At 35.4% G+C, this 22,314-nt stretch overlaps 1 protein-coding gene across 5 annotated transcripts in view; it reads left to right on the plus strand.

Moving 5' to 3' along the window:
• FRMD3 (FERM domain containing 3) overlaps positions 1–22,314 on the plus strand; it is a 144,526-nt gene that overhangs the window by 111,207 nt on the left and 11,005 nt on the right. For all 5 annotated transcript variants that reach the window (XM_068176545.1, XM_068176546.1, XM_068176548.1 and 2 more), the window contains 7 exons: positions 8,485–8,572; positions 10,259–10,347; positions 12,541–12,604; positions 13,602–13,690; positions 16,938–17,012; positions 17,572–17,640; positions 20,805–20,926. In XM_068176545.1, the coding sequence (XP_068032646.1) occupies positions 8,485–8,572; positions 10,259–10,347; positions 12,541–12,604; positions 13,602–13,690; positions 16,938–17,012; positions 17,572–17,640; positions 20,805–20,926 (596 nt within the window). The remainder of the gene's footprint in view (positions 1–8,484; positions 8,573–10,258; positions 10,348–12,540; positions 12,605–13,601; positions 13,691–16,937; positions 17,013–17,571; positions 17,641–20,804; positions 20,927–22,314) is intronic.

Below are 22,314 nucleotides of genomic sequence, written 5' to 3' on the forward strand. Positions count from 1 at the left end.
TTATGGATATTTAATTCCATGGATCTCTATTCTAGCAGTACAAATTAATAAAACATATCTGACATATAATGAACTATACAGAGAGGGTTCCAGTGCTAGATTATCACTGGTATAACTAACTGAAAAAAATTGCAGGAAAAAATGGGCTTCTCTCTGGCATTGCTTAGCACATGTGTTTCAATGCTTTCTTCAGAAAGTCAAATTTTCTGATAACTATTAATATTGTGCTGCTCAGTGAGTATTTTTAAGAGTTGCAAGGGATTCCTCAGGTCTTTTCTTACAAGATACTCAAGTGAAATGTCAGCTGACAGCTGACAAATAACATGTGAGAAGGACAGATGAGACTGAGAGCCTTTTTAATCCAGCTGCCATTCATCTGCCTCCAGAATTGTGACCTCTGTTTCAGCTCTGTGATCCAGATTCTTTGTTTTTTTCACAAGCAAAGATGATGACATCTCTCTCCAGAGGTAGGCTCCCATATCACCAAAGCCTTGGGGCTTGGAAGAAGCCATTTCTCTGAATCCTGTGTCAACATCCTTAAGACCTGCTTATTGGTCCCGCCTTTTCTTCTGTTCTACAGAAGGATGGAAGAATTTAGCTTTAGAAAGGAGCATGAAGATCAAGAGGGGAGTGTCTCAGAAGCAACAGTATGGTACTGTGACAGCTTCCAGTGACTTCACTGGGTGTTATTTAGAAGCCTTTTTTAATTACTTAAAGCAGATATATGACAGGGTGTAATTATTTCTTATTGGTTTTGGTTATGAGATCATCACTGGATTTAACAAAATATAATCCATTATGTGACTTTCTGTTGCACTTAATTGCAGAAATATAAATGTGACAGACACAAATTCATGGCAGGTTTGTTGAGTTGTGATTGTCTTGTGAATTTTAATTAATTATTCTTTCCTCATTAAGGAAGGGGGAGCTACAGAACAAGATAAAAGGCAGAAGAAAAAAATACCTTCTAATGAACTTAATATCTAATGAAGTTAACACGTCTTATGTCCTTTAACAGAGTCTTTTACTCCGATAAATTTCCCTAATTTTGAAAAGATACCTTTCAGCCAGAGCTCCAAGAGGCAAGGCACCAGGAAATACAGAGATTTCTAGAGGGAAATATTGACATACATCTCTAATAAAGGAATTTCTGTTTATAGTACTAATGCTTTGGTAGGGTTTTTCTTCTGGTTTTTTTTTTTTTGGTTTTGTTTTGTTTTGTTTTTGTGTGGTTTTGGTTTTTTGGTTTTTTTTGTTGTTTTTTTTTGGTTGGTTGTGGGGTGGGAGTGGGAGTATTTGTTTTTTTCATTTTTTAAAAAGAACTCACTGGTTGAAAATCAAATATTTTTCTATGCCATCTGAAAAACAGTATTCCATTTTTAGTTCTGATATGAAATATTGCACCACATATTTATGGAAATGTTATGTAAAAAGCCTTGAATTTACCTGAAAGCCCCCTACAAATATTTACTTTTTCAAAGATACATAACCTATTCAAATGCCTGTTTTCAGTGATGAACTCATATAGGTAAATACAAGGGTTTTTTTATTCCCTTGAATGGCCAATGTGGATGCAGACTTAAGATACCTGAGTGTTACTGAATAGGCTTTTGTCTCTACTTTGTATATCAAATGCTTTGCAGGAATCATATGTGAAAGACTGTCTTTTGGGAGAAGAAAATTTTCCTCTGAGGGTGTGAAATCACTGCCATTTTCCGATAATAACTATCTCAGAAACCATTAAAGGGAGTATTTTCTTGAAAACCAGAGTAGCAAATTAATGTTTGTCTTTGATCCAAGCTAAATGAGAAGTGTTGTTTGAATTTGTTTTGAAATGCATATAACATTTTTATCCTTTGCTGCATCATCTACATTTTAACTACTCAGTGAGGATTTAAGCGTGTTTCAATTTCCTGTCTCTTTTGACTCTTAGTGTGTTCCCTTAGCCATCCCATCAGCTCCCATGTGGCTTTTACACTGGTGCCAGCAGGAGCACAGGATATCCCAGTCTCCACCGGTGCGGCTCTCCAGGTCTTGTGCAGCTATCAGTGGAGCCACTGGCAAGCATAACTATAAATGTTACTGTCTGAATACAATCTGGAAGGCTGTCCTAAAAGACTTGGCAGTGGTTGCTAGAAAATGCTTTTCTTTGTGGGTGTTAATATAATTTCATTCAATATTAAACAACTTCTTGCATGCTGTATACATTGAAATTCAGCATACATTGAATACATTAAAAAAGGCACTAAAACTAAATTTCAGTTTAGCTAGTCCAGAATAAGGTGGATTTGCTTCATTTAAGTGCTTCTTACAATGAAAAGTGCATATTATATAGTTTTATGGGTAATGCTCATGGCCCGCTCATGTACACTTTAAATTGAGCTTCTAGTAGTACCTTAATCACTTTGGTATCTAACAGCCTCGTATACACTAAGGGAATTCAATTGAAAGGACAGACAGTATGCTCCAAAACTTGCAAGTCATGTTACAGGAAACAGAAGCCACTTATCTGGGGATCAAGGATCTGTTGAGTTTTGTGTGCAGCTGAGGGGGATGTCTGGAAAAGAGTAGGGCTTGGGCTACTGCAGGGATAAGTGCTTTCCAGGCCTCAGGACCAAAAATCTTTTTAGTTCCTGTTATTCAAAATATACTGAGGACTTTGGAGGACTGAGTCCAGTGTCCTCTTCATTTCAGCTTTGGTATCGCATCCTGCCTGAGTTTCTCAGTGAAGTAATTTAGATTTATCTATCAGGCCATATGTTGGCCACTATCACTGCTTGAAAAAGAACTAATCCTCTAAGTATCAAAACATCATTGTATGTGGTGTAATAGGTGAATAATTTGTTTCTATTCTGTTACATTTTCCCAGAATTCGTATCAGTTTTAATCTGGATGAATCAGAGAGATGGTTGGAATGTAGTCACCTAGTCCTTTCCCTGAAGCATTCCATGTGCACTGATTTTCTCAAAGCTTTTTTCTTCCGAACCATATCTGTTCTGACAGAAGTGAGCTTAAAACGAATTCAAATCATAGAACTATTCTTGTAATTCTGGTTTCACTAACTAGAAAATAGTAAGAGCAAGATGTTGTTTTGTTTGATTAATATTTGCATGGTACAGAGAATATTTCCAGAAGCTTTATGGTGAGGCACTGCTTTCCCTGAGTGGAAGTTTAATGGAAGAGGCAGTTGTAGCAGTAATCTGGAGAAAGGAACTTCACAGACAAAAGAGTTGTCTTTCCCATTCTCTTTTGAAAAATGGAAAAGATATATCAATACATGGGATTTTTCTTATTATATAATTCCAGGGAGTATTCAGTAGAAATGATAATCTACTTGAGATGAAAAGGCTGTAAAATATATGACAACATTGATAATTTTTTAGCTTTAGGAGAGATTTTTTGTGTGTATATGTGCACTCGTGCATGCACTGCTTTTTTTTACTTCTGTATTCCCTGGGAAGAGTGGTCATAATCATGATCTGCAAACGTCATTGTTTTTATCATGATAGTTGTTACCTGTCTCATGGTGAGGTTTGGATTCAGGTTCTGCATACTTAACACACTGATATCTTCAGATGTCTATGTGAAATTTTAAAATGTACAGATTTCTTCATCAGCTGGAAGGAACTCTTTCCTCTGCCACCCTCCTCCCTGCTCACCTCTTCTCTGTTTGGAGAAGGCTTTATAGGCTAGATGTGTCTGGACCAGAAGTATTGATCTACTCTGATAATAAAACTAGAAAGCTTAGTAGATTTCTCTGTATCATGGGAATATATTTTAAATTAATATTAGGTTAATTAAAACTGCATCTCTTCTGCAAATGTGTTCTGTCTTTGAATGCACTTAAAGCTGTCTGTGCCACTGCATCAATTTATGAAATACAAATGTCTGAACACAGACTTCAGAGACACCATCTCAGTCTGATCTCTGAAGGCACACAAGTAATTTGAAATGTTCTGGTAGAAGGAGTTATGTAAGTGGCACATACCATCACAGCATGCATGTATTTGATAGACTTGGTAAAAGAGTTTGATTATTGTTTTAAAGTGGTTATTTGGGTTTTACTGGGATTCTGTTTGTCCGGGAGAAAAACAACTTTGCAGTAAAAGTTAAAATTTATATTTAAGTGTTCTGCAGCTTTCTAAGTTTAGTATATTTCAGCAATCTTCAGCAATTCATTTACTTCCTAGATGATAATGTTTCTTTCCATATACAGGTCCATTTAAAGGCTTTCCTCTGCCAGTGCCAGACTGGGCATTTCCTGGGGAGCTGCACTGCTGCTTGAGCAATGTGCTTAGGCTGGCCATATTATTCTGATAAGCTGAACTACAGCCTACAATGCAATTTAATTTACCAATGTCATCATTTATTGCTTTTCTTTGAGATTATCACCACCACTGTGCTATTTTTTCCACTACAGCTAAAACATTAGCAATCATAGCAGGTTTATCTCAATGCCACATAGCACCATTATTGTGACTAAAAATAGTAGCAAAAAGACTTTATTTAAAAACATATCCACTATCTGCCAAAATATTCTGACCTTAAAGTAAAAGCTGATCAGGACCATTAGCACTGTAATTTCATAACAATTGGAGTCTCAGATACATGTAAAATGATGTAAAGATGCAACAGCAAAAGATTATTCATGTGGTGAGCAATTTTGTGTTCAGTGTATAGTGCAGCTAAGTGTACTGATTCTTTAGCAGAATTCTGGCATAATTTTAGGTTAAAAGGAACCCTGGGTATCTCAGTTCTGTTGGGAGATGTTCTCTACAAGCTCTGGGTTATAACAGCAAGCATATTGAATTTCTTGAAGTTGTTACTGTTGTAACAGCAAGCATATTGAATTTCTTGAAGTTGTTACTGTTGTCTCTCCTGAGATCACTGTGAAATATGTCCAAGATTGCAGGGCAGGGCAAAGAGTGGCTGATGAGACTGAGCCTGTGTTTAAATATTTCTGGTGTCCCTGGTTTGCATGGAGGTGAATATGTAATGTCTCTAGAGGCCAGACCATTAGGTACATATTTATGTGTTGTTTATTAAAAGACATTCATACACCTTACAAACCCCAAATGTCCAGAAATTAAACATAGATAGGACATACTTTAGGAAAGTATTGCGATTGTATTCTGCAGCAAGTACATTTTCTTAACATAGAGATGAGGCAAAAGGGTGGACTGTAATTGTTATTATTACTAGTTTGTTAATAGTAGTATCTCACAGCACTTTATAAGTCAGTAAGAGAACCAGAGAAGACAAATCTAATTATATGACTAATGGCACTCAGGAACCAAGGGGACGAGAATAGCATTGAAAATTCTTTTTCTTTGCTGTTTTTGCTACATGGTCTTCTTTGTCAAAAGGAGTTAATGCTCAATCATGTGCTATTTCATCCTTAACTTGCACTAAGATTTACGACTTTAGTATGTAACAGATACATCAAAGGAAAGGTATGAAGGGGAGAAACTTCTAGAATGAATTGGTATTGGCAGTGAGTGAAGCAAGTAGACCATCACTGTGACACACCCTGGAAGTTATTCCCTGTTGAGCTTCCTTGCCCTTTGGACAATGAATCAAGCTTTTACATCCTCTAGTGCATACTTCTCATGAACCTCAAGTTAAAACAGAGTGTGTTGCATGCTTCCGAATGTTCTTTTGAAGTATTTGGTTCATTAAAATTTTATTAGGAGCTTTTGGATTGATTGATTCTTAGAGGTTGAATAATTAATTCATAGCTAATGGCTGTGGAACTCTAATTTCACAAATGATCCACTTTTTGTAATTTGTATGGTATGCAGAAACTTTTCTGAGTAGTAGTTTCTTTTTTTGGTCCTGTTCAATATCTTTGCCATGCAACAGATGGATGCTGTAGTGCCTGCAACATACAGAAAGATAATATCTCTTTCCCTTAAGATATATGATATATTAATTAATACTGAAAAATGAAGTCAAAAGCAATATATGCACCGAGACCTGGATTTCCTGAGAGTACTGAGTTCCAAAAAAAGCAAATATATATTGCCTAAATATTCCCCATTTTTCCACTTTAAAACACTTGCTTAAATAAGTACACTATAAATTCTTGTGGAAGGCTGTTAGTTGCATATAGAAAGCTTAAAGGCATTTTAACAAAGCAAATCAAAGGCATATCTAGTGTGAGAACAGTGATTGATAAAAAAAAAGTTGACTTTGCTGATAGGATTTGTTACAGTTATATTTTTATTTAGTAAGAAAGATTTCATTATTAAGTTACACATGAAAAGCATATTATCAAGGCTTAAAGGTTAATCCTTTGATAAGAGATGAATGATGATTTTTCCATTTGACATTGTCCTTGACTCTTTTGCTTTGTGATGTTCTTTCAAGGCTTTGCACTATAGCCATTTGATTAGTCTCTAATCAGATAGGATCAAATTTGTCTATGTCTTCTGCTTTTTTTCCCCCAAATACTACAGCTTGTTTCACTTGATGTGCACAACATCATCATAGTTGCAGAGGCTATATGGGAGGGGAGCCTGATAATTCTTTTATGTCTCTTTAACAGTAGTAGCAAGTTGAGGTTTTTTTCCCATTTCAATATGCCAACTCCCCAAACTGCATTGTTGCAAACTACTTGCTACTTGTTGGTCCATTGAAACCAGAAGATTGACTATCCTTTTTACCAGCAAATAAAGGTGGATTAAAAAAGGTGGTTTTTAATCCTTTAGTTTTTTAAGGCCCAATATCTAATAAGCAACCAAACTATTTGTTTGGCTTTTCATTATGCAGCATAACTATTCAAAGTAATTTAGGTCAAACTAGTTAATTATTTCTGTCAAATGCAATTGACTGGTACATGAAATAAAATTGTTGGTTTTTTAGGAGTAATTTATGGTCTTACAGTTGTGATGACATATAAAGTTGTGATTTAGTAGTATTTAAAATTGAGTAAAAGCTTATTAGAGCTACCAAAAAACTTAGTGAAAAAATAAGCATTTTTGTTTTGATTGCTGCTTTTGTGCTGCTTTCTCCTTAACTATGAGCTGTGTAAATATGCATTTGTAATTTCTGGTGTTCCACTTAATACATGCTCTTCCCCACTGGCAAGTAGTGAGAAAGAGGCTGAAACAGGAAAGACAAAGATGGCCACTTCCTCTCTAATAGTTTTTTTGCAATTTAGAAATAAAAGATTCACAAAAATGTGGTCTAAAATACAGTGAATGTTGTGTAGAGTCAAATAAATACTGAAGAAACCGAAGAAATATTATGGGATTGACTACAGTAAAGTAAAAATAAGCAATTTTAGAACTTTGTAACAGAAATGGTTATTGACACTTACATTGCCACAGGTCATCATCCTGTTATGTTCAAAATAGGATTTGATGTCCACAAGCATGCTAGATGTTGTTTTAATTGTTAAACTAAACTTTGGGTCAGATGCTGGATATCATATGTCAATGCTTTTTGGTTTCTACCTGATGGAGAGTAACAGGCTTTCAGGGAAATTATGCTACAACAATATACAATGAAGTATTAACTGTTAATTCCTATGTACAATTCACAGTGTGAGGCTAGACTCACAAAAAATTCAGGGGCAGAATAAAGTATGAGTATCACTGTGCTCCTTGAAAATTTGTTTAAGGCTCTTATTATTTTTTTTAGATTTTTTAAAAAATTATTTGCATGGAAAGTATTTATGAGGTCTGGCTTTCTAAAGGTCCTAGGCACTGTTCATTATCATAAAACCGTATTATCTTTCAAAATCATGTACTCTAGTCATACAGATACAGAAATGAAATAATACTTTAAACAGTTCACTTTCAAATGGGCATTGTAAATCTGTGTTAGATCTTGTTGTAATGGCAGTAGTTATCAAATATCAGATAAAACTTACTCTAGACCCCAAGTCTTCATGCCACATTTCAGGCTTTAGTGTATATTCGCTGTTGATTATAGACACCCTAAAAATAGGGGTGTATAAATGGAAATGCTGACAGATTCTGAGCTGTCATGTTGGTAGGAGGCATGGCTATAATTAGACATACATCTGAGTAGGCAGTGTAATATGATTGCCGTGTTTATACCCTGCACTGGAAGGAATGTTTGTTAATCTTCACAGTCCTTTTAAATGAAATAGGGAGCAAGAGTTTGTGGAAAAAAGATGCTGAGGTTTATTTCAGAATCAGGCTGACGTGAGGGTATATCAAAAGACAAGAATTATTTTCAAAATATGAGATAATTCTGTTGTTGTTATCTCAGGATTTATAAAAAAAAATCAAAATTTACATGAAAACATTAGGCAATGTACAATTCAGCAGAAGAAAAGATGTGAAAAGTTTTCTGTCTTTTTATTACAAACAAAACATGGTTGAAATAGTTAGAATGTTTGAAAGTTTGAAACTTTCCTTTCCTCTGTCTTTAGGTATTTAAATTCTCCAGCCAATAAGTCTTTTTCTCCTATTTCTTTTTGCTGTCAAACTCCTCTTTCTTTTGTAATTTCAGAGGTCAGAGCCCAGCTGTTGCTGAATTTAACTTGCTTCTTAAAGCAAATTCTTTGGAAACTTATGGTGTTGATCCTCATCCTTGCAAGGTAACAGTTCTTTTTACTAACTTTTAATAAAATGTTCTTTTTACTAACATTTAGTTAAAAGCTAGTAATGGAATTGATTTAGCTCTGTTTTTTATCCAGGCACAAATAGGGAGCTATTTCTAAAAAAGCTGCCCTGGAACTACATATTGTGCTTAAGCCTTGGAAGAACACTGACTGGTTAACATTTCTGCATCAGTCAAAAAAAGTGTCTCTCCAGAGGAAGCAGAAGAACATCACAGGAGAATCTAGTAGATTGCAATGACATAAGCTCTGATAATAGTCCATAAGTTCTTTGCATTTAGTGCAAAGGTTTCTTTTAATTACTCCAGGTATAAAATACTTTTTATTTGCCAAGATTTTCAGGATTCACCATTATTTTGACAAGAAAATGCAAAACATTGACAGTCCATGCCAGATCAGTTTTTCAAACACCATCAAAATATGGAAATCTTAGGAAGAACAGCAAGCCAAATGTACAAGGACGAAAACTCACCTCCCATTCTCACTTTCCACTTTTTTATTTTATGGTCCTCTGTAAGAAGGTGATTTTAACTACCAGTTCTGATATCTTGTATGCGTGCATTTTTAATTATTTGGTTGTATCTGTATCTTCTGCGGTGTTTATTTTTAGACTGACTTGCTGTGTGTTTTAACTGCTGCTTTTGCTTTGGCTCATGTATTCTCTTCTGCTGGGACCACAGTACTATTTAGTTACTTGTTCTGGTGGTGATCATCCTTAAGTAGTCAGCTCTAACACAAAACTGTATATACATATATATGTATAGATAGATTTTGTATAGGTAGATTTTTGTATAGATATATAGATTTTTGTATAGATACATAGATTTTGTATATACTTTGTCAGTTTCACACTTTCCTGTGTGAAAGACAGGGTCTGGTTCAGAGTTTAGTGAAGTCAGTGATGTAGTAAACTTTACTTTGAAACTATACTGCAGATTTTCAAAAGGCATCTCAGAAACTGAGGCATAACTGGCTCAGAATTACTTCTTTACCTGTGTGGCAGGGCTTGTAGTGTGGGGGCAATCAGAGGTTCATCACCCATGCCTAAGGAAGATTTGTCTGTCTTCTGGAAGTGAACCTCAAAACAAGGTTCTTTGCAGATTCCTTATGACATGTTTCTTTCAGTGCTGTGGCTGCTGCTCCAGAGCCATCCCTGTTTCTGTTCCCCTTTACTTTGTTGGTAAGACATAAGGCATAATAAAGTTTACTGTCAGCAGTATTTCCAACACAACACCTTGCAGAGGAAGAATGTATTGTGAAATCCTAAAAAATATCATAGTTGAAGCAGATATGAATCCCTGCTTTATAGTTACTCCTTATAGTAAGAGGATATACATAGAAATACATTTTCAATTAATTTGGTAAGTCTACCAAAGGAGTCCCTGTTGTTATCAACTATAGGTAATTGTAAACAAAGCATAAGATACTGTTACTCAAATGCCTAGAAAAAAAAATGAGGTCTTTATTGGAAGGGCTGTCCTTTCCTTTAGAAGTGTACATTTTGAAGGCAAAATTTTTTTTGAAGAGGAAAACAAAATAAAGGTAATCTAGAATGCAGTAACAATTTATGCTATTGGTAAGAAATCAGTAAGAAATATCTCAGTAAGAAATATCTCATTGGATGAGGGGAAAGTTATGTTGTTATGTTTCTTTTTCTCTTTCAAGGACTCATTTGGTACAACTACATTTTTAGGATTCACAGCTGCAGGATTTGTAGTTTTCCAGGGGAATAAAAGAATTCATTTATTAAAATGGTAAGCATAAGATGTAAGAATATTTTAATAAATAAGCTTATGTTCTCCTGTGTCTTCTCTTCCTACAATCTTCACCTGCATTTGTTGTCTTTGAGGAGAACCATGTGAATATTAGCTCTCCTGCCCCATTATATTTCTGTTTTAAAGGATTTTAGATAACAACAACTACAACTACAACAATAACAATAACAATAACATTAACAACAACAATTTGGTCTCATTCAACTCCCAGTGAAAATTATTCCACAGGGTTCATTAGTCTACATAATTTACAAATGCTGAAACTAAGTTGATTTTTCAGCTATGCTATAAATCTCCAGTGAGGTTTATTGGCAGAGAGTCTACCTTAATCTTTATTTGACTTTTGGAAATTTTGCAGTTTCCTCATTTAATTACTCTCAATTTGAAAACTATAAAACAACTTATTTGGTAAGCAGAGGAGATGGAGGTGAGAATGCCTTTGAATTTTTTTTTTTTTAGTCTCTTTTTTTAAGAAATGGGCACTTGTGCAGTTGTCCTGGTTTTGTCTGGTTTTGCTTTTATTTGAACTCCTGGACTTAATTTGCTAGCTTCAGTCAGCCACATTTGATGAAGAGGTAAAACTGAGCTCCTGCAGATGATGTTAAGAGCAGCTTGCCACACTCTCAGCAGTGCGGTGCAAAGTGACCAGTCATGCTTAGACATTGATAATCTCATTTTAGCCCACTGCTATATGCATGCCAGCAACAGTTACTTAGGTATGACTGTTCCATCTCTGAGCTCTCAGCCTGTCTTGTGGGATCAAGAAACTGTAGAAACTTCCCTGAGTGTTGAATAACCTGAAATCCTCAGAGTGTAAAATTAGCATAGTCCTGTCCATACAATTGAGTTCCCTGTGGAGCTCTGGGGACATGCCTATCAAAAGCCATCCATTTGCAATAGTGGATTTACAGTACAGTTTCCCCAGGGTTAATTGCAGGTAGTTGCGGTCACAGTATTTCAATGGTTTGTGGTTTTGGCACAAGGAAAACCTAACAGCAATGTCAGTCCATGGCACACTGAGGAGAGAGTAGCACTTGCCAAGCATGTGCCCACCATACTGTGGGAAATGAATCTCACAGCATTTAGCTTCTCATGTTACTTGAGGATAATGCGTCCTCTTGGTGATCTAGGCATACTTATTAAGTGCATTAATATGTAAACCAGCTAAAAAATAATGCAGTGATGGAGGAGAAGCCAATAAACTTTCAGAGTCACAGTAGAGGCTGAAAGGTCAGTCTGGTGAGTTTTATCTGAACACTATGTACTGCTTCATCCATTTCAGAGGCCTAGAAATGAGAGCTAGTAGCTGTAACTAATTTTAGCTGAAATTTGCACTACGCAATAAAAACCCAAATTTGTATCTGAGATTTTCTTTTCAATGTAAAAGCTTTCTTAATGATTTTTGGTTTTCTCATGTAAAAGGAAAACTCTTGTTATAAAGTTTCAGGTATAGTATTGTCCTTACCTCCAATATTATTCCTGTTTCAACTCTGACATCCAAAATTTATCAAAAATTTTCAAAATTTATCAAAAACAGTATTGGCTCCATTTTAACTCTGGTAATGACAAAATTTCCATTACATGACATTGCATTTTTATGGTGCACTGTTATGCCATATGAAGATTGAGCACTGAACCTTGATTAAATTAAATTTTTGATACAGATTTTGCAATTCAAAAAGCCTATCTATAACAAATGCTGCTAAACACTTTCTTCTTGTTGTGTTCTGTAATAAGTAGTCTGTTACTACAATGTGTGATATGAAGACTCAGATAAATAAGTATAGAGAAAAGAACATTATCTTTCCCTCAATTTAATTACAATAGACATTGTAAGATTTTTAGATGTAAGAAGAATTACAAACTGTGCCATAAATATAATATAAACATAAGCCTCTGTCTACGTTTAATTTCCTCTTCACTTTCCAGCAGACAAAGTTAATTCTTTAAAGGTACATAAGGATGTAAAAGAAATACTCTGGGCTTGTGTTCTTTTAAAAAATTAAACTAATAAATAATTTTACCATAAATCTTGTAAGGCCTGTAGAGGGCTTTTGTCATTTGATTGCCTGCTTGACTTTGGTAATCAGGAAAATGTACATGGTAGTTACTATTCTTACTTGTAGATCTATCATTTTTTTTCCTATACTTAAATATTTTTTCTCTTTCTAGGTGTGATGTCTATAAACAAAAATTTGAAGGGAAGACATTTTATGTGTTTGGAGCTCAGAAAGAGGTTGTGTTTAATATTTTTACAGAACTTCTGTATTTGATTAAGATTCTGTATTTGTATAAGACATGACATATTTTTTTAATAAACAAACCACTAAATAATCAATAATTGTACTTAATATTGTAACTAAAATATAAAATATGAATGAATGTGAGTAATTTTTGAAAATGTCTAATTTGCAAGGGGTTGAGACATTTCTTGCTTAATAGTCACGCTGTGCTATGTGGATTGTTCGTGGTTTTGGACGCCTTTGGAGTCAAGCTTTAATTTATTTTTAAGTGCTAAAGCTTTACTCACCCACTCTAAAGTATAGAAGATGTCTGTGTATGATTGCAAATTCAAGTAAGCTTTGATACCTGGATCGATGTGAGGTATTTTTTTGATAATTACAATCCCATCCTCAAATCTTGGTGAGCTGAAAATGTTAGAGTGTGTCTCATGTAATTAGGGGTCATATCACTGGGCTGTTGTCATTGAAATCCTAGAGACTTTTGCCTACAGCATGTTATGATCAGTTCTTTCCCTAGATCAGAGTGATAGAGTCTAAGGTTATGGTTTTGAATGGAGGTGAAGGAAGGAAATAATGCCAGAGGTATCAGGATTATTTGTGTGGTTGCAAGGAAATTTTGATGGCAGGACGTCACATAGTAGGGAGGAGCAAGAGGTGGGTGGTAAGTAGTGCAGCATCTGTGTGATGTAGAATACTGAACACAGAGATTTCCCTCATTTGATTTTGACCAGTTATATGGTTGTTTTAAAGGCCACTTGTACATATGCTCTTTCTTCCCCCCTTGAAGCATCTGTTTTTATTTCTGGAAAAATTGCTTGGGTAGTTTAAGTATCATCTATGTATGGATTGTACATCTGTAGGTGAGCCACAGATTTACACTACACAGGAAAACTTGGTCTTCAGTGTATCTGGTTAAAGGTGATGCTATTTCAATCGCTGAGAATTCAATATTTTCACTGCTTTCATTTGGTTTCTTTTCCTTACACTTAGAAGAAGGCTGTGCTGTCATTCCATACCTCTACACCAGCAGCCTGCAAGCATCTTTGGAAGTGTGGGGTGGAGAACCAGGCTTTTTACAAGTATGTATGCCTGAAGTCATTATCTATATTAAAAGCAAAAAAACAAGTGCATGTGAGTGGAAGATTGTTCATTGTGAAATGTTTCATTTAACTAACAGCAGGCAAAATGTAAATAAAAAATACACAGTTAATGGGGAATATTATTTCACTTCAAGCCAGTATTAGAAATTGTTTAAAATCTAAATGAGACAGTAGGGTTTTGGCTCCAGCACAATGATTTTGCTGCTCTGTAGTGAGATACTGGATGGACAGAGTACTGCACTTGCATCTGGGAACACAGCTGTTAATCTTAGCCCTGCTGTGGAATATATTGAGAATGAAGGAAAAAATCTGTCATGCTTGATTCTCTGGGCTATTCTGACAGGAGGTAATTGTTCTTCCACTTGAAATCCAAGGTTTAGTAAGAGTTGATTGAAAAATAAACAGTTCTCTTTAATGATTTAAGGAAGAAAAGAAAATGTTCTTTTTTGAAAGATACCTGTGATCTTGTTATACATAAAAAGCCTGTAAAGTGACAAAAAAAAGAATACTATCTACCTCCCTATTTCCTGAAAGAGAACCTAATAGTAATTCCTCATTAATAACGTCTCTGCATTCTTTCTGCCCTCCATTGACTTTGTTAGATCTGTTTATTGATGCTTCCCTCTAGGCATGTAGCGTTTATTCTTGCTACTTGGGGTTTCCTTACAGTCTCTCATGTATTTTATAAATATTACTGTTTCTGTGTTGGTACATAGCCACAACAGGGGGCTGCTGTAAGGGTAAATAAAAATGAAGTAGGAAAAATGTATCTTCTAACCTGAATGTTAATGACTTGCTTTAATTTGGAGAAGAGACTCTCTTTAGTTTTAACAGTGATACAATAATATATACTCTATCCAACTGATATATTCAGTTGGATAGAAAAAAGAAACAGGAAGTAAGAGCTGGTGAAATTAATTTGTTAATTCTCTATGTCAACATTTACTGTGCTTGAGACTATATCAAGCCTAAATATAGTCTATAATTAAAGACTAATTTGAAGTTTATCTGGAAGAATTTTCTGTTGTAAGTAGATTTAAGCAGGAAAATACTGCACGGTATTTGAGTAGTTTCATTTCATGTTACAAGAAATAAATAGGGAACGGGAGATGATTTCCCCCTAAAGAAGACAAATTACTTTCTTTGCGTAGAAATTAGCTCCATGTAAAAATGTCTCAGGGAGACTCACAGGAATATCACCTCTCTGCTCTTGTTGTGAAATGGCTGTAATATTAACTATTTGGGTTTTGGTCACAAATACATTGTTTAGGGGGTTTGATCTTGGCTAAATGCCAGATGCCTACCCAACTGCTCTTTCACTCCCTCTACTCAGCAGGTCAAGAGGAAAAGGTATGAAAAATAGCCTATAGTTTAGGATAAGATTGCTTACCAATTACTGTCACAAGCAAAATAGACTTGACTTGCAGAAGTTTAATTTAATTTCTTTTTAACGTTTTCACTCTATTTCAATTTGTCAACAGACAGAACTAAAACCACCCTTCCCCTGTTTCAGTCCAGGATCACCTTTACTCCTTCATTTCTGACTCCTTTATGTCCTCCTTGTCCTGAGCAGCTCAGGGAGATGGGGAATGGAGATGGCAGTTCCTCTCTGCTGCTCCTTCCTTCTTACACTCTTCCTGTACTCCAGTCTCCTTCATGAACTCCTCAAGCATGGGTCCTTCCCATGGGCTTGCAGTCCTTCAGGATATACCTGCTGCATCTTGTGTTCCTCTCCATGGGCCACAATGCCTGCCTGGAGCCAGGTCATGTATGAGCTCTTCATGGACTGCAGCTTTCTTCAGAGCATGTTGGCTTGTTGCAGGGTCTTCCATGGGCTGCAGTGAGGATATCTGTTCTGTATTTGGCTACAGAGGGACAGACTCCTTCTCCACAGTTTTCTCCATTGGTAGAATCTGCTCTGACACCTGGAGCACCTCCTCCCCCTTGTTCTTCTCTGTCCTTGGTGTGTTCAGTGCTGTTTCTCTCATCTATTTTTCTACTTTCCAAATTACTTTATGGAGTGGGATTTTTCCTTAATAATGATTGCTTAAAGATATGCCCACCTGTTTCAATTTTGGTGGGTCTTTCAAGAGGACTTCTTTACTAAAATGAAGATTGGTAATGTTACTTAATGGATAGGGAGATGAACAGTAGATTGGAAAATTGTAATGTTTAATATGCAGAATGCAGAAGAATAACGATAATCCTTCAAACATTAATCTGAAGCCAAAACTATCTACAAGTAATGCCTTAAGATAGTAGTTTTGAAAGAGGAAATGTTTCCGCACATTTCAGAGAAATAGAGTTGTACAGTGGGGACTGTTACTTAACAGCATTAGATAATTCCCATTTGTTTAAGTTCTGTATAATACCAGCAAGATATTCTAATAAGATTAAAGTAGACATTGTCAGATTGTGTAAATAATTCAGGGCAATGACACTTTGCCTTAATTAAATTTGGTCCTCTCCTCTTCCTAGATGAGTTTAAGACTTGGAATTTAAGGGAATGTCATGATGATGTGACATGTTTTGAAAAACACAGCTTTAGTCCTGTCTTGATACAGGTTCAGGGGTCACTTGCAATTATTCAAGCAGACACTAATCATGGACAGTTGTTTACTAGGGTCTGGGATTAGAGACTCTGTACAAAATCAATTTACCATTTTTCAAGAGAACATCAAGGAAATGGCACGTGAGGTACTCTTCTGTGGTCTTTTTTGTAAAGATAAAAGTTTGCTGTGTACTTGTTGATTATAGAGAAGCAGTAGGATATGATGTAGGCTACTAAGAAGTTGACTGAATACAGATATTGGAGAAGCACCTACTTCAGGAGACAAGTTGTTATCTTTATTATTTCTTTGTTTTCCTAATGGAAAGGCAAAAATAGCCATATTTTCCCACAAACAAGCTGGTGTTAGGGCACACATCCCAGAGCCTTTGGTATACCATGCTTTTTCCTTCATCCTGGGAATGAAAATTCATAGTGATGCAGCAAGTGTCTGCGTTTAACTTTCTTGTTTTCATGAAAATCATTTGTTCTGTGTTGTCTGAATAATTTTATGTGTGCTTCATTGTCTAGTTTGTATAAAGGCCTTAAAAAAGTTGAAAAGCTCATTTTTTGAATATTACTTTATGGTATAAAAATAACAAAGCTTGTAGTTTGCCTTGCTCATTTTTGCTTATTATGTCCTTGAAAAGGTAACAGCCTCTGTTATTTTTTTTCAAGATATGCAAAGTCCAGTCAGATCAAGACAATGTCCAGCAGCAAGATATTTTTTAAAGGCAGTAGATTTCGATATAGGTGGGTGTTTGCTGTTTCTCATTCATGGTAAATCATTTCAGGAAGTAAGAAAATGGAAGTAATTACTCATGGCAAATTCAGAGCTGTTACTGCTGAAGGGTTGTTCATGCCTAGCTGACATAAAAATTTGTAAGTCTTCCCGTTGCCTTTTCTAGTGTCACTTAAAAAATAAGTAGGAGTTTTCACACAGACTTTTCTGTCAAGAGTAGTTCCACCAACAGATAGCTTCACTTTTGGTGTAGCTTCTGTAAAAATTAGGATGTGTGACTAGTGCAGAGTTCTTATGCCCCCTGCAGCTGGGCAGCTCTGAACCATGTGTGAGATAAAGAGGCAGTCCAGTTCAACCCGTGGTATTCTACTACAAAAAGTTGTTTTTTCTTTAGTAGCTTTGTGGGCAAGTAGTCAGCACAATTTTATTCTGGGACATTATGTATATACTTTATTGCAATTTTTTCCCCTTTATTTTATTTTTTTAATGTAACTTAATTGTCTACCTTTATGTAGTTCTTGGTATGTATTTTAGTATTTATTTGAATATTCATTTCATCTTTTAATGCAGTGGAAAAGTAGCCAAAGAGGTTATGGAAGCAAGCTCTAAAATCCAGAGGGAACCTCCTGAAGTTCACAGGTATGTCTGCACATTCAGTATTAAAATTTAAGGACTAGGGAGGATTATTGCTTTCTACAGAAATATTCTCCTTCCTTTTCTATCAGTTGCAATGGCTGTCATTCTGAGCTTCCACAATTACGCATGCAAGCCTTAAGAAATATATGTCTGACAATGCTACAAAATTCAGACAAATGTCTCCTATAAAGGAGAACCTAATTGTGCTGTTTTGAAGCTGAGTTTTACTAATGAGATTGATAACTTTTATTATTTTTTCTGTTATGTCATAAGGTCTTATTGTACTACCCTGACAGAAAAGTACACTCTAATTTCATTCCTAGATTTTGATTTTGAAAGTTCTTGGTTTGTATATGTTTATGGGTATGTTTCAAAGTATACTTCATTGTTTTTCTATAATGCAGTCATATGGAAAAAAAAAAAAAAAGCACGAGTTTCATGCAGTAAAGAAGAAAAAATATTAGAGAATCTTTTTTTTAGAGGAAAATTTGTCTTGTAAGAAATAAGCTGCTAGACTTTGCAAGCAAACTAATGCTTTCAGGTCCTTATCACTCATTGCAGTGTGAGTAAAAATTCCTAAGAATCTGAACAAAGCTCTTCAGAAAAGAAAGAAGCCTTCAGGGAAAACTACTTGAAACCTTTTTTAAAAACAGGTTACTTAACAGTCTGAACATTCTACAGCCATATTCCTTTTTTGTTGTGATTTCATGTTTGGGGGGAATATGCTTTTTTTATTTTTAATTGAGTATTGCTATTCTGTCTACATTTTAGATAAAAGTGGATTGTCTTTACTAAAAGATGGGAATATATCTGCAGTAAATATTTATAATATGTTATCCAGCCCTACTGTGTAATTAATAGTTAGGCCATGCAGGCATGCTTTCAAATATGTTTGTCCAGATTACATTTTAAAATGAGGTAATTGAAGGTCTAGAATGTGTTAAATGATAAAACAGAAGGCAGAATATAGATGCATCATTGAGGCAGTATAATGTACTTGAGCACACAAATGCATTTTAAATGAGACTAGTTGCTCAGTTTAGGAAATAGATTATTGCCTACTATCCAAGAAGTTTCTTTGTTCCAGGATAAGAAAAGATTTTCATACATTTATTTTTTATCTTGAATTTTGCTTTTCTTTGATTTCTCTATTTAGAAGTATTTTAAACACATAGTTTAAAACTTAGTGTACATAAAGAAACAGATCAGAGAACAAATAAGTTTATAAAGCAACATCAAATGGATTTAACATCCATAAATAGCAATGTATCTCTTTTATCATTAACCTTCTTACAAAGCTTGCATTTATGATATCACGGAAGCTCCAAGTTCAATTTCTTAGAAAGACTAAGGAATTTAATGATTTCAGGTGCTTTTATAGCTCAGGTGGTGAAATGGGAGACAGAGGTATCTGATACTTCTAAAAGCACAAGAAGGCAAAAAGTATGGAAAATTTTCAGCTCAAAAAAAGAGGCATGTTTTAAAAAAAGTTACTCTGTGAAAGAGAATTTGGGGATAGGAAATGATGGCTTTTCAGAAGCGAAATGTTCAGAAAAAAATATTTGATTGAACATAAACATATATCTGTATAAAGTTTTTCCTTCCTGTGCTCTCACCCTCAAAGTCAATTCAGTTGTACCATGGTTGCATTAAGAAAGAAACATGCAGTTGAGAGGAGGGTATTGCTCAGTAGCTCTGTGTTTGGATATTACACTTAAAGCACTGTATACTGCAAATCTGCTGGAGTGTGTTGTCACGCAGGATTAATGCAGTGGCAAGTTCTTCTGCCAAACACAAAATGAATGATTTCATGTTTTGCTTCCAGGGCATGCCTGAATGAGGCATCTTTGTAAATAAGTATGAAGCAGAAGCCTATGGGTGCTCCCAGGCACAACTTGTATTTTGGGAGTTGTTTGTGAGCTTTTTACAATAAGCACAAAAGTTCAGGGATTGCATAAGAAGCCTAGGGATTTACCATTGGGTTGGAGTGACAATAATTATAATAACCTGAGTGAAAACACTCCATGGATAGTGAAAATTTAAACTAAATAGTTATCAGAAAATGCAAATGAGGATATAAATATTTTGGGCATGTGTTACGGCACAAGAAATCATGTCAATTGAGCAAGAAAGCTTGTTTATTCCCACAGAATATTTACTGACAGGTGGTGTGGGTTAAGAGTTGGACACCTGTGTCCCAAGTTTACCTAAACCTTCAGCAACACACAGTTCCATCTTCTGACTTGCAATAGGTTCTTGGTTCAGTTTGTTTATTTGGAATTTTAAGTTGAGATTTTTGTGCAGACTTGAAATGCATTTTGTGAAACTTCAGCACTGTATCAATATACCATTTCAAGTCAAGTAGAATACTCTTCCATTTCATCTTTGCTTTTGTCAAAGTAAATGTTTTATAATATAATGTTTAAGATTTACTGCAGGACTCTTGCGTAAGGCCTGTATTGTGTAAATCCTAGATAACATATTCAAAAGAGCCATACTGTATTCTCAGTAATACATTTTTAGGCTAATAAGCATAATGACTGAAGAAAATCAGCAGCATTCCTAAAACTTTCCAGAGCATATTTAACACCTGCTACCAGGAAAGCCTCTCAGAGTGAAGTAAGACAAGAAAGAAAAACAGCCTGAGTGCTGGGAGGCATGGTGTAGAGGCAGCATCTGGGGTGCGTGGGCATGAGTGAGAGCACTCTGTATCTGTAAAGCACAGGGATACAGTTGTTCCTGCTTTAGTCTTTGATCCTCAGTGCTCAAACTGTAGCAAATTCTTTATCCAGTTCTGGAGGCAATGGAACAACTCGTCCCTTCCTAATAATCCAAATATTAATGTTTGCTGTGCTGTGTGGAGGGGAGCAACACACTGACATCCTAAGAGGAAAGGAAGTCAGGCAGTGTAAAGGAGCTAAATCAGCACAAAACCTCTCTCACGCTTCACATGTTGAAATGTTTACATCTGCGGAGAGTGCAATATAACACAGCTGAAAGCAGAATTCAATGTGTAGAGCTTTTTACAACAGCTCAAAGCCTAGTAATGTATGCAAAATGATTCTGAGATGAGACCTACTGGACTGTAGTTATTTCCAGTAAGCAAACTGAAATAACTGTTTGTTATTATTTTGTTTTGAACAAACCTGTTTTCCCCATTCTTTTAGAACCACCATTACACAGAGTCGCAGCTCTCCCTCGTTGAACAAGCAACTCATAATCAACATGGAACCTCTGCAGCCTCTCCTTCCTTCTCCCTTTGAGGAGGAAGAAGTTCCTTTAGAGGCAGGTGAGTCACTCAGCCAGTTCCTGCTGATATTTATTGCAAAGCATATGGGAAAAGGTGTGATATTGACTCAGGGATATGGAGAAAATCTAATATTTTTCATTAGGTATTCCTGATCATTAAACCTCTGTATGTTATACCCAGTAATGATCGCTATCTCAGGAAACTGTACATTAGCCTTATGAGAGATATATTGTGAGGAAAGTTACTGCTATTTGATTTCTGTTTCAAAAAATCCTTTAAATTGTCAGACTAAAGGATCTTTTGTAGTCTCAAGATGGCACCTTTTTCTGAATATTGTCAGCAGTCATTCAGGAGGGATAACTGGCTGTTTACTGCTGGATATTTTGTTTTTCTTGATTCTCTTTACTTTTATATTTCCTTCTTTCTGCTTTAGTCTGCTAATTTAATTTCCTTGACAAAAAAAGACATTATTTGTAGATCAACTAGGAAAGATCTTCTTTAGTTTATCTTCCTTGACAAAATGGGACATTATTGGAACATCAGTCTGAATTTATTCTGTATAACAATGTTTTGCATATATTTATTTATTTCTTGATATTTTTAATATCACATTGAACACCTTTCTTTTTGAGATACAGTCACTACAAACAATGACATGAACGCCATTGCCAGCTTGAATTGCTGGCAATTGCCTTTGTCCTAATAAAAATGAAGCCAACCAAACAAAATCTGACACTGGTTCTTGCTTGAGATGTAGTGAGGTAATTGTTTCAGAGGCTGTCTGAAAAATACAGTCTTTGTTGTTGCTTTGTTCTGGTAAATGGAAAACAGAAAATAGATGAGTGAGTATCTTCTATCTTCCTTTTCATAGGAGTATGTCCTAATTTGATTTTATAGGAGTCGTATGAACATATTTTGTTCATTCTTCAGAGTTTGGACACTGAATGTAGCAAGCACAGGGTGAATTATATTGCCTGTGTGCATACCTTATTATAATTAGTAGTAACAGCTGTTTTAACAGTTACTTGTTTACCTCTGCAGTGAAATACATGCATATAAGAATTTGCCTTCTAGCAGCCAAGTACCACCGCTGTGCTTCCTCTGGGCAGTTGTCACCACTGCAGAGTAACAACAGCTTGCTGTGTGCATCCATATGTCCTTGCTTGCGTCCTGTAACCACACTTACAACTCTAGACAATGAAATCCATTTTTGGAAACTGGTGACTTATTGGTATATGCTCACCAGACAGTGCTTGTTTTAAATGTTTGTGCTACGTAAGTTTGAAAATTACATTTCCTTTCAGTCAGACAGATTGTCGTTACTATAATGAGCTTACTATAGTGAGCTAATAGACGTATTTGATGGTGGTATTTAACTGCATAATTTATATGTTGTTAAATATTACTAGATGCTAAGTTAACAGCAT

Source organism: Anomalospiza imberbis, chromosome Z (assembly GCF_031753505.1).
Source record: "Anomalospiza imberbis isolate Cuckoo-Finch-1a 21T00152 chromosome Z, ASM3175350v1, whole genome shotgun sequence".
Classification (NCBI taxonomy): Eukaryota; Metazoa; Chordata; class Aves; order Passeriformes; family Viduidae; genus Anomalospiza; species Anomalospiza imberbis.